Source organism: Aythya fuligula, chromosome 1 (assembly GCF_009819795.1).
Source record: "Aythya fuligula isolate bAytFul2 chromosome 1, bAytFul2.pri, whole genome shotgun sequence".
NCBI classification, from domain to species: Eukaryota; Metazoa; Chordata; class Aves; order Anseriformes; family Anatidae; genus Aythya; species Aythya fuligula.
The window spans coordinates 14,562,347-14,579,596 of NC_045559.1; the positions used below are offsets into that span (position 1 = coordinate 14,562,347).

The window sequence follows — 17,250 nt, forward strand, 5'->3', positions numbered from 1 at the left end:
GCCTGCCAGGCCCTTCTGAACAGCAGCACGTCCACCACTGCCCCGGGCTGGTATTACTCAGAAACCTGTCCCAATGGCCAACCAACAAGGAAGGTGTGCAACTGCATCACACAGCAGGCAGATAACCTAGTACCTGCTTAAACACACCAAATGATTATGGCCAGCACAGGCTCAAAGCACGGGTGAAGGTGGCTGTGCCTGTGGTCAGCAGACCTGTGGGTCTCTGTGGTGCTTTAATGCCCTGGGGGGACAGGAAAAAAGCATATTTCAAACAGCCCTGCTGTCCTGTCCACAACCTCCTCTCCCTTGTCATGGGCCAAGGAGCAGGCCCGAATCTCCAGCCCTAGCCCTTAGCTCTGTTTTCTTCCTCCCCTGGTCAGGGGGATCCTGCTAAGGGTCTGCAGGCCTGCACAAATCACTCCTGCATGCCCTCTGGAGAAGCCGTCGTTGGTCGCTGAAGAATGTGGTGGAAATGCATCTGGTGTGGGAATGTGCAGCCTGGGACAGAGCTGGGGACACCGGGGAGGCTGAGGGTGACCAGCTCCCAGGGGAGGTCTGCCTGGCAGAGGGACACTGACAGCACTGGCTCCTGTAAAACAGGAAAACAAGGAGGGCTACGGAAGGAGCAGGAGACACACAATGGTCGCTCAGCAATTGGGCTGAGCTGGCAAGACCTGAGCCTAGCTGAATCAAGGCTGAATCAAGTCTGCAGAGATGGGTGTGCACAGTCCCAATGTAGTTCCCACAGTTTACAGCACTGTCATTTGTAGCTTGCTTCATAAATGCTCCATGCAGAGGTGATTCAAACCACCCTTTAAACACCCCAGAAGGAGGAGCAGCGATTATTTCTGAGGGAGGACAAAGAGTCTAGTGCTTGGGCTGCTGCAAGGCAGTAATTTTTGTGTCAGTGCATGGCTCTGGGGTGGCTCTTGCCACCAGAGCACTTTTGCTGTGTTTCTTTACAGACTCCTTGCATTCCAGTATTTATTGCTAGTAGGCAAGCCTATACGTGGGGGAGCCATAACACAACACGGTAAACTGGTATTTCTTACAATTATGCTTTACTTCTTTGGGGCGAAAAATACTCTAAAACAAATGTGTAGTTACAGTTTCATCAAGCTTCTGTAGGAACAAGCAATCTGTACTTCCTTTTACTCTATGTTTAAAATGTTAGTGAAATATGGATTTTCTTCCTCTTAGTTGGATCCAGAATTGGAGAAGTGCATGCCAGTGATGCAGACTGGCCACCCAGTGTCATCACTTATTCCATTGTAGCTGGAGGAGGCACCAGAGATTACACAAATATATTCTGGATCAGCCCAACTAATGGAGATGTGAAGATTTTGGCTAGATTAGACTATGAAACAACTCAGAAACACCTTTTCACAGTGCAGGCCTCAGACCAGGAGAAGACTGCAACAGCATCTGTGAGTAAATCCAGTCTACTTCTCCCCCTTTATCTATGTTTTTCTCTCCTTGACAAGAGCAGTAAGACGTTGGGCAAACCACTTTTGGTCTGTAAAAGGCAAGTCCTGCACAGGACTGTAAATTGGTCAGGTGAAAGAGATGGTGCTTACTGTCTTGATTCGTTTCTTACAAAATGGATTAAAGTAATATTCTTATATTTTTAATTCTTTTTTTTTTTTTTTCTTTCAGTCTTTCTTCCTTGTCTTCCAGATAAATAAAATTGTTTTCTGTGCCCTACCCAATTTAAGGTATTCCTTATGGCTACATATGTACCAGAAAACAGAAAAAAGAAAGAGTCTTGAGGCCAAGTAGCAGAGCCTAACTGTATCCATGCCTAGTACTGAGTCTTTTTTGGACTTCATGTAGTGCCCCTATGGCGCTCAGACATACTTATGATTTTATATGTGACCTTTTTTCACTGCAAAATGCTCAGTGTAACATAAGAATTGTGTTGCAGTCCATCAGAGTTGTGTTTTTATGGGGTGAGTCAGAGGGGGTTTAGAAAGGCCATTACCAGCATTTCTCTCATACTGGCATGGTCAGTCTATAAGGAGTCTTCCTTCCTTTCATGGATCATATTCTGAATTATTATTAACTATGCTAAGAAGCCTAGCTAATGTCTGTGAAGCAATTTGAGACATTTGAAAGGAAGTTTAATGAATGTCTGGTACTATTATTAATTCTCATTCTTACTATGACACACTTCAGGTAATTCAAATGATCAGCCACATCAGATTGAAATCCCTGTGGTTTTGGAACATGCTTCAAGTTAAGAAAACTGTAACAAAAGATTGCCAATCACAAGAAGTGAAGGTCAAATGATCACAGACATTTTCTGGTAGAATCCAGTGTGGAAAGGAGGGTCATTGCCCTTCAACTGCGGTTGACCAGAAGAGCAAAAGGGGCAAAGTGAAATAGCTTCTGAAGTTAATAAAATTCTGCTTCAGCACAGTAGAGGAAATTCAGCTAGCTATTACTCTTTTCTTTCAGGTAACTGTGAATGTTTTAGATGTAAATGATGAAGAACCAGTTTGTTCACCCAATTTCTATGCATCTCAAATCCCAGTCAGTTTATCAGCTGGGACCAATGTAAATGGCTTCAGGATTCAATGTCAAGATCGCGATTCTGATCCCAGGTCTTTCCGTTACTTCATTAAAGAAGGTACTGTGTCATAGCATGTGAGCTGGGAGCAGCGCACAAATTCTTAAACACATGGTTCAGTTTTATTTGTAAATAGAAGTCTAGCACAGTTTAAGTGCTACTTCTCACGGAGAGCTAATTGTGATCCCCAAGTTTCACGTCATTATTTTGCTGATTACCAAAAGAGATGTTTCTATAAGTTGGCTACGGATGCTGCCACCTAGAATGATGCCCTTGCAAGTTTGGATTGCCTACCACATTAATTAATTGGCAACGGACTGCATAATTGAGAAGGACTTTAGTAGAATGAGCTAGAAAGATCTTCATGGTCAAATTTAACTTCCAATTATAGTTGAGTGAATCTTGAGAAACTGTGGTGGCTTTTGTTACTCTGCATACCTCACCCTTAGGTGATGATAATCAGATTATGGTAAGTAACTGAGCAAACCTGCATGTCCTAATTCCATGCCCTATGCATTAAAACCACATTATAAAAATATATTAGGCTTGAACCTAATAATCAACTGCATCTGGAGAACTGTTACAGTGTGGACTGACATTTGGCTTCATAAAGAAGGAAACACTCTCTCTTGGGGAAATTTCATTTGTTGTTGTTGCTGAGGTTATTGACACACACTGCTGAAACTTTAAGTGTGGTTGCTGGCATGATTTTGGTCTGTGCCAAGCAGTACATTTACAGAGAGATCTGGGCATTGCTGAGGAACCTAAGACCTTGCCCAGTGCACTGTGTATGGGCCCTATGGAGTGAAGGTTCAAAGGTTTGGCTACACAGATGTGCTCTGTGCCTTGCAGTGGGCCTTTGAGACAGAGCCCATGGTCTATTGTATGTTGGATGGTGGACATGGCCTTCAATGTCACCTCAACTCTGGAGCTCTACAGGGCAACAAAAGCAAAACCAAAGTACATCTGGTGCTTTTACACCACACAGGTGTAAAATGATCCATAAAAACTCATCAACAGAAACTGCTCTTTTTGTTTGCTTCGTGAATTTATTTTAATGTGGGATTGTTTTTCACTTTTCTTCCTTTTTTTTTGTTGTTTTCATTTATTTATTTATTCACTGTTATCACTTGCAGGCAATGTGAACAATCATTTCACCTTTTCACCAAGTGCTGGCTCCAACACATCTCAGCTGATTCTTGCATCTAGGTTTGACTATGACAGTGGACTTGATAAAAGCTGGATTTACAGGCTGCGTGTCTATATAACAGATGACAATTTACTATCTGCCAGGGACAAAGCTACACACCTAGTTAAAACTGGTACAGTGTCCTTAAGCATCAGGGTTATCCCAAACCCAACAACTGCCATTACCACCACGGTAAGTTCACTCAAATTTATGCTCAATTCTGCAGTTCTTTTATGGGCTAATTGCCATGGGAATGAAGAAAAGAGGGTAGATGTATGCAAAAGGAAAGCAAAAAACAACAGGGGGTCCACATTTGGGAAGTGTTGAGCCTTGTGTTCTTACATTGAAGCCACTGGTTGTAGATATGCTCGGGGTCAGGAAAGATTCTTGGTAAAGATTTGTAACATCTGTTTTGTATTTTAGTTTCTAAAACAAAAAGGGTGAGTATCCAAGCACCAGGCACTCTGCCATTACCATGTAACTGGAAAGTTAAGGATTTTGGCAGCTTTATTAATAAGGAAAGTGTAGGGGTTAACCTTTGCCTGGAACCTTAAAATTACCTCATGCATTTTGCTCAGCCTCCTTTTTCTTTCATTTATTTATTTATTTTTGCTTTTCACTACTCCGATGTCCTTGCACTTCTGTTTGCTTCTTTAGCAGTGGGATGAATTACTTTGTGCCTACCAAAGTCAAAATAGGCAACAACGATGACAACAAGAAATCGTTATCATTTGCAAGGGCCATTTTTCCATCCCTCAGTCACCCTCATGTAAAAGTTCAAGCTGCCTGTCAGGAACTGAAGCAGTTGTGCACATCCCAAGTTCTCAGCAGGTTTCAGACAGGCAAAGCCAGATGGGTGGGATGGGTATTTCCAGAGCTCCCTGTCCGCATGGTGGTCCATAGCTGAGCGGGGGAAGCCTGCAAAGCTTTTGGCAGCCAGTCTGGGACCTGGCCTCTCACCCTGATCAGCCTGTGGAGCTGTGCACCTGCATCCCACTGACATAGCCAGCTCCTTGGCACATCCATCCCAGGCAAGCTCTGGCTCAATGGTTTTGCTCTGGAGCCAATTTCCCTCAGGGTGCTGCAGGACACAAGCAGAGCTTGCTTTCCTCCTCCCTGCTGGAGCAGCACAGCCTGGTGGGTGCAGAGCAGCCTGCCTCCATCCTTGTGCTGATCGCTGCCTTCATCCCTTGTCTCATCATATCTTCATCATCCAGAGTCCATGCATTTTCTTCCTGCCTGCAGATGGCATTAGCTTTTTTCCATTGCATGCAGGAAGGAAAATATTAGGATATTCAAGGGGTAAAATAGTTGTTTATTGTAAAACTGCCCAAATGTGCCAGGGTAGGCTAGTAACTGAGCCAGAGTCAGGGGATCTTCCAAACAGCACGTGCAAGTCCAGAAGCTTTGCTATGAAAGTGCTTAAATCCAGACTTGCAGACTGATTAATAACCCAATTATCATCTAATGCTCTGTTTGGAAGGAATAAATGGCTTTTTCGCAGCCTTCTCCTCCCCCCTGCTTGATGAAGGAATGAAAAGTTAAGCTGAATAACGAGACTTATTCCATGTTTCTTTTCCCATGCTTTACTACAACCACAGACAGTACAGACCACATACCTCAGTGTTCAATCGGCCTGCCCAGAGATATCAGCCTCCCATTTTCAGACTGTTTTCCAGAAGAGCACTTCCATTTCAGCACCTTCTCCCATCGCTGCTCATTACTTGGGTTCAGTGTAGCAACCTGACGACTGGGATGCTGTCATGCTGGTAGTGCACTGACAGGAAGCCCCATTCCAAAAAGCCACTCGTGACTTCAGTCCCAATGAGGATGGAGTGGTGGTGGTGATCTTAAGATTATTTTAGCCTTTGTGTAAGGATTTGATGTGCCCAGCACAACTGACTGGCAATGGACACTGACAGCTCTTCACTTTAAACGTCTCCTTTTAATAGTGACTGATATTACCCACTTCAGCTACCTGTCAATTTTTGCAAGGCTAAATAAGTTACTTCAAAGGTGTCCCTAGGTGGAAAACAAATAGATACCCTTACTGAACTTCATACACAATGTGATGATAAATGTCTTACAGAAAATTTAATAAGAACGTTGGTAGAAGATTGAAATGAATAGAACCACACCATGTATTGACCCAGGTAGAGCAATCAAGTAATTTCTAATTCATATAAAGACAGTTTCATGACGGGACCCTAATGAATGAGCTGCTAGTGACCTGCCAGCTCAGAGCTGTGTCTCATGGCACACAGAAGATGTGGGAGATCACGACTGCTCAGGAAGTGTGGTTTTCCCTTCTGGAGAAAATCACAGGGCAAAAAAATAAGTTTCATTTATTTTATACAATAACCTAATTCCTCAGGGTTCAACTGCTTTTATGAAGGGGGCCGAATGATCGCTGCAGTGCAGATGACCTACTTCCAGTTTTGCCTTAGGTAACAAGAAGCCATTATCTTGGTAATGGCAGTATTCCCTGAACTTCCAAACCCTCCAACAGTGCACTCACAGCTTCTCAGGCAATCTGAGGCTTTTCAACCCCACCATGGTACGCCTATTTTAATATCAGACATTGAAACACCATCTGGAACCAGCTTTTGCATTGTGGGTGGGCTCCGTTTCACCTGCCTTTGGTTGCCCAGGATCTCGGTGGCCTATCTCAGCCATCTGAGCTGCTTCGGCAGCCAGCAGAGAGGTACGTGGGGTGAATCACTTCTCCAGCAGACGCTATCTTCCTCTGCCGATCATCTGCAGAGCCCTGGGGCAAGCTTGGGCCAGGTGCCTGGGTGCAGAAGTTCAGCCAGATGAACGGTGCCGTCGGTGTCGGTAACCTTACAAGAATGCAGCGTTGAGAAATGTTTCCTATCTTGTTTTAAAAGCCTGGCTTTACTCTGGTGACGAGGAAGGAAAATCTCTACTCTGACTCGGCGTGGTACGTGCCCTTCATCATCACCCTCGGCGGTCTGCTGCTCCTGGGACTGCTGGGGTACCTGGGGCTCCTGCTGGCCACCTGGCTCCGCACCCACTGCCCTCCAGCGCACAAGGCAGACGGCGCTCCTCTGTGAGTCCTCCCGGGTGTCATGCCAGGGAGCCCCTGGCACAGGCAGGGAGAGCTCAGCCTTTTCAGCCGTAACAAAATCTGTGCTTTGAATGCTTTATGGCGGTATGCCCTCTGCTGTAGTAAATGCAATTACTGGCTACAGCAATATTTGGTGTTAAGAAATGAAGGAAAAATGTCCATGGATTTTTTTTTTTTTTTCACGGATTTGCTAATACTTCAGCATTAGCTAAAGGTCACAGTGGAATTAACAGTCATGACCTCTAACAGCAGCTAAGCTTGTAAGGCCCTGTTGGAATCCGTGCCTGACTGTGCTGAGCAAAAACACAAATGTCCCCGCTGCCCACTGCAAGGGCGCTGCCATCCAGGCAGGTACCACTTGCATATTCCTCCCTCTCAGCCTAGGAGCTCTGAGATCTTTCCAAACATTGGCGCGAATGCCAAATTCTGTGTTCTGGCAAAGATTCTGCAGATTCCCTGCAGTGTTACCCAGGCCTGCTGCAAGGCTCTGGCCCATAAAGCCTCATGGCACCTCTAAGTACTCTTTTTTGGCAAAAGCCATGGAAGCACCTGGGAACAGTTCTGGTTCAGTGTGGGGAGAGATCACTGCTGGGAGTCCAAGTGCCTATAAACTGGCATTGTCACAAAAGCAAAGATAAGCAGCTCTGTCAGCGGGCTGGGCTTTAAAAAGGATTTCTGTAAATATTCTCAGGATTTGAAGTTAAATTTAGAAATTGTAGAAAATGTAAAGAAGTAATATATGACTGTGATTATAATTCAAATGGTGTGTGCAAGGAGTTTAGCAATTCATGATAAAAATGACAAATGAATCTAGAAGCATATAGCTCGGCCATTGTTATTATTTATTAATAGGGCAAGTGATTCATTGGGAGCAGGCTCTTCCATTAAAAAGCAATTTTTATATTTTCAAATACCTTTACAATCTTTCAAATGTTTTAAAAAGTATTATCTGAGCACCGCAGATCAAAAAAATTGACCTTCCTCCAAGGATGGAACAAGATGAGAATGTCTGAAAATACATTTTTCCAGATTACATAAATCCATAATGCTATCATCAATAAGTCTGTATCTTTTTACTATCATCCCTTCCTGGAGATGTGCTAGCACAATGCTCAGGGCTGTTTTCCTGTTTGGGAGCAGTGTTAAATGATGCAGGCATTTAGTGAAAGGAAAGCATAAAACAAACAAATCAAGCAAATCTCAGAACTCAAGGAAACTCATCCTTCTTGCCAAGTGGAAGAGCATGAAGCATGATACTTTTATGTAGGCATAAGCATGACGTTTTCTAAGTGCATTTCTTAATCTTTTTTTTTTTTTTTTTCTTTTTTTTTCATTACAGGATAAATGATCCAGGTGCGTGCCTCTTTTCTATATTTTAATACCTCTCAACAACACTGTGTTTGCTGTTCTGTGTAAAATTTGTAAATCCATTTCTAGACAAATACATTTGGCCCAGTACAGACGTACTCTGATCAAACACCCTGGCTGATAATGGGATGCCAGCCCATGAGATGGTCCTTTTGGTCCTCAGATCTATTAACTACTAGGTAAACCCAAGTTTAGAGTAGCCTACTATTCTGGTGTGGATGCTAAAGAATTGCAGTATTTTTCACATGCATTTCATATGCTATCTGTTAAAAAAAATCTTACTGCTCCAAAGTACCTTCGAGAGTCCTCTCCACTGTAATTCCCTGTTCTCCGATCCCTTTCATTTGCTCCCCTGATTTCATCACACACTCCTGAAGATTTATATTCGAGTATTGGTGCTTGTAAAGGTGTTTGTATAACTTAGCAGAGGCGTAAATTACATACACAAAACCAGGTGTTCTTTAAGCAGTCTTCCTTCTAATCCCATTAACATTCCCCTGACAAGCATGGCGTGCCTTTTCTCAATCAGTATTGCCCAGCTTGAAAAAAAAAACACCACAACAACACGTGACTAACAAACCCCAACAAAACTAGCTGTTCTCTTGGTTGCCCAATCTGAGACTTTTCAGCATTGGCCGGCTTCCAAAAAATGGTTGCTTGGTGCTTTCTGAAAAACTGGTTCCCAAATGATGGGCAGGAAAGGTCAGACAGAATAGGTTCCCACTGATGCTCAGGTTCAGGCCCATCTGCAACATTTCAGAGCATTGCAGGTCTGGCCATAAAGCCCATTGGTGGCTTCCTCTGAAGGAAGGACATTAAACAAACCAGCAAGGAGTGCACAAGAAGAAATCATAGCAACTAGTTGGGTATCATCCACAAATCCATGCTGTCGAGATGCCTGTGGCACTGCCGCTGTGTTTGTTTGCATGTGGGATGAGTTAATAGTGTGGTAAATTCACACATAACCAAACTGTTCTTCAATCTGAATATGACTTGACTGGATCTGCAGCACTTCCCTGTTTTGTCTCCAAATGCATGTTTGAGTGCACAAGCTTAGTAAGTACAAACGTTCTTGGGAAAAATCTACATTTGTAATTCAAATATCCCCCAAAGTGAAACTTGTTTGCTAGTAGATAGCCAGTCCAAGGCCCCTACAACACCCAAGTCCTCAACATACACCTTGAAGAAGTGGTACGTGGTGCACAGACCTGTGCTGGCTGGGTGCCTGGGTGGGGGCATCTCACCCCTGAAGAAGACTCTGGTTGTGTCAGTGTGCAGTGCAGTGGCATGCATAAAAGGAATTATTCACTGAGCAAATGTGTGAATAAGTTTCAATAATGAACACACTTGAATTTCTACATCTGTTCATATCATTTATGAAGGATGTTTTAAGAAACCATTGTTATTTATTCATGACTGAAGGAATAAGACTTTTAAAGGCTCAACTTTTAATTTGTCATTGGCAACTGTGAATCGCCACTCCAAACCATTATGAAGATGTTTGCCTTTCAAATAGTGTTAGGGATCACCCTTTGAAAAGAATTAAGACTCACTTAAGATGTCTGAGAAGCTGAGAACTAAGAATCTCTATTTTTGGGGGGGAATCTTGACTTTAATATCTATAATCAATGTCCAAAAAAATCTGATTCTTTACAATGTGCATTTTCTTTCTTGTAGGAAAGAGGAAACCTAAGAAAGAAGTGGTTTTGGTGAGTACTGCCAGCCTCAGAGCAAAACAAAAGTTTAGTTTTGACCCCCATCATGTGGTATGATCATAGTTATTTCCATTGTAATAGATTATTATTATTATTATTATTATTATTATTACTATTATTATTATTATTATTATTGTAATTTTTCTCCAGATACCACATCTAGGGGCTCCTTCCTTTTTCACAGCCGTAATGGCATAAAGGCTGCAGTGTGCTCTCTCCCTCCCCAAGTTCTTTGGAGAGGGGATTCCCAAGCCTCCTCTGGGTGGAGGCGAAGCTCTTGTGGTTTACACACGTGGGGGTATTTTGCATGTTAGACCTTATTAATTCTCCTTTGAACATCTAGCAGCAACACCCTACACCACAAATGGCCTTTGTTGCCAGTTTTGATTAAACTCAGCCTACAGGAATGCACTATACAGGTCATATATACGCCTCCATCCATGTAGGTCAGCATTTCCAAGTCACTGCTCCTCCTTCTTGCTTAACTAATTCACAGGATTTGTTCCACGTTTTGTCTCCCTTCACAGAAAATGACAAGGCTAAACACTGTCTTTGATGGAGAAGCCAGAGACCCAGGTAATAAAAAGCAATTAACAGTGAATATGAATATTTGGCCGGAAACAAACTGGATTAGTTGACTTAAATATGGCTTGACATTTGCTTTTCGTATTTCAGATTTGCTGTTTCCAAGGAGAGCAGGAGCTATATTTCACAGATAGTGAAAATCAAGACAGTGCCCTAGTAACATTTCTAATGGTAGAATACACTCACATCCACCGGTCAGATTATTCACTGCTGCTCTGCTAACCCTGAGTGTGAGGAGCTGGTATTAGGAGGTGAGAGACGAGGAGGAATTTGCTCCCAGCCTCCTGCCCTGCTGCTGTTGGGGCTATGTGGTTTTACCTCCCCATGCATGGGAAATGGCCAGCAGGTTAATGTAGCCGCAGGGGTGCTGAGTCTGTCTCCAAAACCTCTCCCTGGATGCAGGGTGGGTGGGTGAGCTACTGGCACCTGCACAAACCTCCTCCAGGCAGGAACAGCACATCGCTGCTATTTATCTGAGGCTTGAGCATCTCTTGCTGGGAAGGACAGAGAAGACCATTCTGCTTTCAGATACAGCTGTGGTGACTGAGGGCCCACATGGAGAGGAAGGGTTGGTAGAATGTGGAAAACACCCGGTCAAAATAGGTCTTCAACAAATATGTCTGAAAATAGGTCTGAAACAATAGATCTCAAATTATCCAGAAAAAAAAAAAAAAAAAAAAAAAAAAAAAAAAAAAAAAGTTGGCCTTGTTTCGAGGCTTAGATTCATCTAGCCAAATTTCCACCCAAGTGTTTGTACCTCGTGTTTCTTATTAGCTGTCTCTGGGCTCTTAGAGGCTGAGAGCTAATAGGAAACACTAGGCGCAGGGACTTCAGTAGAATTTGGGTGAACAAACGGGCCCCTACTGTGCAATGAAGTTCATCCACAAGGCTGCCTGAGGATGGTTTGGGCCAAGTCCAAGCCCACCTGCTATTTATAAAGAGGTTCTGGAGGGACGTCCAGAAGTCCCTGCTTTTTGCCTGTGTAACGGGGTTTCTTAGATGTTAAATGTGGATATTCTCTAGGCCAGTGCAAGAGCTGGGCACCTGGCGGTTCCCTTCCTCAGCAGACCCAACCACACCAGGCTTATGGCCAGCTGAGCCCACCCAAACTGCCCCCCAGAGCCACAGCACCTGCGTTGTACATGCCACAGGCACTAAGATGTAACACGGCTTTGTGGGGTCAGGAGAGAATTGTGGGCTCCTCACTCCTCCCTCTCCCCTCCATGACTTGTCCCAAACCATAGAGGATTGAGTGCTGGCAGTTCAGAGATGAAATCTGATAATTCCCAGCATATCATCTGTTGAATACGGTCAGGAGGGCTGGTCAGGGACTGCTGCCCGATCTGGGCTGCTTTAACATGCCTGCCTGGTAAGCACTCAGAAAAAATACCACGTGAAGGGATCCAGTTTCATCTCTAATTGCTCAAATTGTGTTCATATGTCAGAAACCATTAATTCTGATACAAACTGTAACGTGTAGTAACACGTAACCACCGTTTCTTTCCAGGCCTCAATAGTCTTGTTTGTCTCATATTAATGGTGTTTAATTACAAGCAGTGCCACTGCAGATCCTGATTCTCTCTGTTTAGCAAGAGACAGTAATTCAGACCATGAGGCAATCACACCGGATGGATGGGCATTTTTCCACCTCTCTCTGGATAGTGAATGAACTGAGGGAGGAGAGATCTGCTTTTAGTGTCCAAGTAGAAATTACTCATAAAATCTGAAGAGGGCCAAAAATCTTTGTAGTAAGGAGAGGTAGCAACGTGTGCTAAACAAACCAAACTTAACAATATTTTGTATATCTGAGGGAGGCATACCCATGCACAAACAGAAAGTGCATTTCATTTCACTGTACTCACAGCAGGCCAGGAGGAAATCAGTTTGTTAAAACAGTGACACAATGCGTACAGCTCAAACCCATGGGGAATCCCAGATCTCTGAACCTCATGTCACCCTAGATGACCTGATGTGGTCTGGAAGACATACACAGCGTATTGTGATCCTAGCAGGTTTTGCTATACCAAGTAAGCAACTCCTCTTAAAAAAATAGGCACACACATACACGGTGGCCTTTCCCAGCATAGCCACAGGCATAAATTTGGGGAGAGTAAGTCATAACAACTAAGGGCTATGTATGGGTTTGTTACACTGACCACAATAACCCACAGTAATTCGGATGGAGGGTTAGGATGATAACAAGGTCCTGTTTTGAATATTCCTATTCTCTGAAGCGCAGAGCCAGTTTTTGTATTAATGGAAAAGCATCCCCACTGAGCGGCCTCCACGACTTCCGGGGCACCACACTTGCAGAAATGCAGATTTCAGGGCTGCCTTCCCAAACTCGCTTGCTTTTCCAGGTGTTTCATGTTTTCCTTTTCAGCCTCATCATGAGGAGAGTTGTCATGTTGTAATCTGCTAAAGTAGTCATGATTTTAATTCCTTGTCTTTTCTCCCTTGCAAGTCACCGGCAAAATCTATGAATTCAATACATGGTCGGGGGCCCGGAGGTGGAAGAAGAGCAGTGAGCCCCTTCAGCCCACTCCGGCCATGCAGGTAACGTCAGGTGCCAAGCAGTGGTGGCCAAGCAACAGCGGTGGCCAAGACACAGGCAGAGCAGAGGCACCAAGCAAAAAAGAGACTTCAGAGAAGAGGAAAGAGCCAACCACAGAGACAAAGAAAGAACCAACCACAGCTGCCAAGCCTTCAGCAGGGCCATCACAAACACCAGGGCAGGATGGGGTGAAAGTACAAAAGCAGAAATAGGAATCTGCAGACAGGGGGTTACCCACACCAGCCCCCAAAGGCAGATGCTGACCTCTTCTCCACAATGAATGCTGCATTTTTGTTACACCAGCCTGAAAGCTCTCTATCTATCTCAGCTGCAAAACATCGGGTGGCCACTGCTGTGGACTTAAAGGCAGGATGAGCTGGACTTATTTTGGCATGTGCTGGTAAGACTGGGAGAGATGGGAAGGTGCAGTGACAATCAGGGCAATGATCATGGTCTAGGAGCTAGGGTAAATGCAAACCTTGCTTCTCCAAGTGCAAAAGCAGACCCTGGATGTTGCAGAGGAGTTGCTCACTTCTTGTGAAGGGGTGGACATGAAAGGGCAAGAAGAAAAAACGAAAGCACTGTCATGGACAGAAGCATCTGCTGCTCCCTGGGCTGTAGCTGCTGACAGCTCCCTCCTGGAAGAACTCTCTGTCCCCAGGCCACCATGGCCAGGTGCTTCTCAGGGCAGGCAGCACACACACGGACCTGCTGAAGGGGGCCAGGAGCACAGCTGCATCGAGTGTGAGGCTGGATTGCTTCTCCTGTCCCTGCTGAGTCTGAACAGCAGAAGGGGTGAAAAGCAGATTAGAGTTGAAAAGTTTGCTGGTAAGAGCTAAAAATATTTTCTTTTCATTCAGTATTTTATTTCATCCCTTCCTCCCCATCCTGTCTTGCTGTAGGAAAGAACAGAGCTTGAAAGCAGTTTTGGAGTGGAGACAACCCACAACCTGTCATGGTATCTCAGGCTGTCATGTCAACATTTTTAGCTTATTTATCTTTTGTAACACTAGTGGCATTCAATATCTTCACCTTTGGTATTTCCTCTGGCATATTCAGAGTTTTACAGAATCAAGTGGAACACACTCAAAAGAATAATTACAGCAAACACATGTGGTGAAATAATCTTTTCCAAGTGTGATCATGTATAATGTAAGTGCTGTCTAAAAACCTGATATAAAACAAGCAAACTCTGCAAGATTTCAGAAAATTATTTTAATTGTAAGAAAATTAATTATAAATGATGACTTAATACTCAGTGTCTTGGATTCTTTTCTTTTCTGATGAGAAAAAGGTGTTTTGGCAACAAGGGACTGATCTCAGCTAGGTGGTAAAAGAAAAATTTTGGTTTAAATTTAGCAGGGACAGTAAGTTAAGATTCTGTCACGCATATTGTTTTTTGTCATACAACAGAGGACCTGGGTGGGGAGGCCCAGGGTAATTTCACTGAGGATCCTACACTTCACAAAACCACCCTTCACAGTGCTGCAACCCTTGTCTGCACCCTGAAGGAGTGGTTTGGCTCGGGAACAGCTTTCCTTACAAACACCAAACATCTTGAGTCAAATGACATTTCATTGCGCAATCAGAAACCCAGCGTGTCATGAGCACAATGATAGAGATAGGAAAGAGTGATTTATGGTCTCTGAACACGTTATCAGTTTGCTGTGGCTGTGGTGGTTGTTATAGCGCTGTTTGACCTTCCAGCACCAACAGGGCTTGTCACATTTTCAGAGCTCCAACCCACCATTGTTTGTGTTCATTTGCTGTAAGCCACAGAATCGCAGAATTGTGGAATGGCTGAGGTGGGAAGGGACCTCTGGAGATCATCTGGTCCAGCCTCCCCCGGAGCATATTACCCAGGGCTGTGTCCAGATGGCTTTTGAACAACTCTGGGGAAGGAGACTCCCCAACCTCTCTGGGAAACCTGTGCCAGTGCTCAGTTGCCCTCACAGTAAGGAAGTTTCTCCTCATGTTCAGACAGAACTTCCCGTGTTTGTGCTTGTTGCCTCTCATCCTATTTCTAGGCACCACTGAGAAGAGTCTGGCCCCATCCTTTTGACCCCCTCCCTTCACATACTTATACAGATTGGTCAGAATCCCCCTGAGCCTTCTCTTCTCGGGGCTGAAGAGGCCCAGCTCCCTCAGCCTTTCCTCATATGAGGGATGCTCCAGTCCATTCACCGCTTTGGTAGCCCTTCTCTGGACTCCCTCCAGGAGCTCCATGTCCCTCTTGTACTGGGGAGCCCAGAGCTGGACACAATGATCTAGGTGAGGCCTCACCAGGGCTGAGGAGAGGGGAAGGATCACCTTCCTAGACCTTCTGGCAGTGCTCTTCCTAATGCACCCCAGGACACCATTGGCATTCTTGGCCACAAGGGCACGTTATGGTTGCACCAGGCAATCTTGGAGGTCTTTCCCAACCTTACTGATTCTGTGATTCTGCATTTTCTGGCTCATGGTCAACTTGTTGTCCCCCAGGATCCCCAGGTCCTTCTTCACAGCTGTAGGCATTTCCTTGGCTGCATGCACTTGCTGGAGGAATTTCCATGAAGCATCTCAGGTCACTACAACTCTCCCCTTCCTCCATCTCGCCTGGTTTCAAGCTCTCCTCACCATGCTGGTAAGGACAAAAGTCTTTGTCCTCAGTTCTGCAGTAGCTGGTAGCTCTGCTGTAACTCTGATCTCTTTGTCACTGCGACATAAAGGTACCCACAGGCACAGCTGGCACCTAGATCTTCGTTACCTGAAGAAGTTAACTGCATTGTTTTCATAATTTTTTTAAAGTTTATTTTCCTGGCTTTTCTCTACGGAAGCTAGATGAAATCCCCCTCAATTTCTCTCATTCCACTTTTGTGATTAGGAGATAATTACCCCTTTTCAAAGAGGAGGCAGAAACAGGCTGTAGTTTCAGCCAGGAAACTTGGAAGGAGATGGACAAAAACTCATCTTTGTTTACTGCTGTTCCTGCTGCTGAACTACGCAAACTTCCTTCCTTCCTTCTCAGGAAAAAAAAAAAAAAAAAAAGCCAACAACAGCGTAACATGGTGCCACAGCATGCTGTGAACATTCGTGTAAGCAAACTCATGGTCACGGCCAACACTGCTGGTGCCGCAGTCTCCCACAGCTGGCCAACATCTGGGTGAGAAGCAGATACCCTGGAAGGGGTGCTCGCATACTCTAGCTTCTGAGCAACAGCCAGCTCGATGAAGAGGCAGCGCTGATCTGTGAGCTGCCAGACCTAAGAGCTAGAACTGCCCAGGATGCCTCCATCCAGCAGAGGTGAGCCTAGCTGGTGCATTCCGCCTTTTGGGCAACAGGTTCCTTAAAAATACGTCCCCTTGCAAATTCCATGCAATTTGCTGCATGGGGCAACAATGTGCCAACCCTGTTACGTGCTTCCTGACTCACAATTAGTTCAATAGGTGCAGTGCTGACCTCCAGCTTTGTCTAATTCTTCATCCTGATCTTCACCTCATTTTGGCCATGCCAAAACTACTTCCAGGTACTCCTTGTTCAGAATCTACGAAATCAAAGAACATGGCTTTATTTGAGCATCAGCTTGATGGAAAAGCAGCACAATTTTCCCATCAGCTGCCCCTAGTGCTATTGACTTTTCTCCCACTGAAAGAATCAAGAACAGCCTCACGTCTCACCAAGCTGAAGCCCAGCAATTCATTTTAGTCTCTTTTGTAGAGCAAAAGCAGAGAAGATAGTACTGACTGGCCTAGATGTACACTTATTATTTGTATGAATATGTGAAAGATACTGAGCTCTGCAGTACAGCTTTAAATATTAGAAACCTCATCTTATTGTTAAACCAGCTTTTGTTCTTTTTTCATTCAGAAGTGTCTTTGAGAACACAGATTCAGTGTTGAAAACTGCCACTAGATGGACTGGGAGCAAGGATTACAGTAGGCTCTAAACAATAAAAGCATTTAATTATTGGAACAATTAGCTAAGATTGTGGGACTTTTCCATCATTTGAAGACTTCAGAAGTCAAAACCAGCTTCTGTGTGCTGGAGAAGGCCAGACTAGATGATGTGAACAATTTCTCTAGTCTTCAATAGCTCTACTAGTCTCTGTGCATATAGTTTACAAGGTGTGAATTTCGGTGCCATGTATTTTATAGTGATGGCACTGATGAGCTGAGACTCTTAAGAGAAAAGTGTCTGATGGTT

General features: G+C 44.4%; 1 protein-coding gene across 1 annotated transcript in view; it reads left to right on the forward strand.

Moving 5' to 3' along the window:
• Window positions 1-13,331, forward strand: part of CDHR3 (cadherin related family member 3) — a 35,887-nt gene extending 22,556 nt beyond the window's left edge. Inside the window, 8 exon segments of the mRNA XM_032200261.1 lie at window positions 1,201-1,427; window positions 2,458-2,629; window positions 3,706-3,950; window positions 6,647-6,828; window positions 8,186-8,199; window positions 9,892-9,923; window positions 10,457-10,505; window positions 12,979-13,331. Of these exon segments, the coding sequence (XP_032056152.1) occupies window positions 1,201-1,427; window positions 2,458-2,629; window positions 3,706-3,950; window positions 6,647-6,828; window positions 8,186-8,199; window positions 9,892-9,923; window positions 10,457-10,505; window positions 12,979-13,331 (1,274 nt within the window).
• The last annotated feature ends 3,919 nt before the right edge of the window (window positions 13,332-17,250 follow it).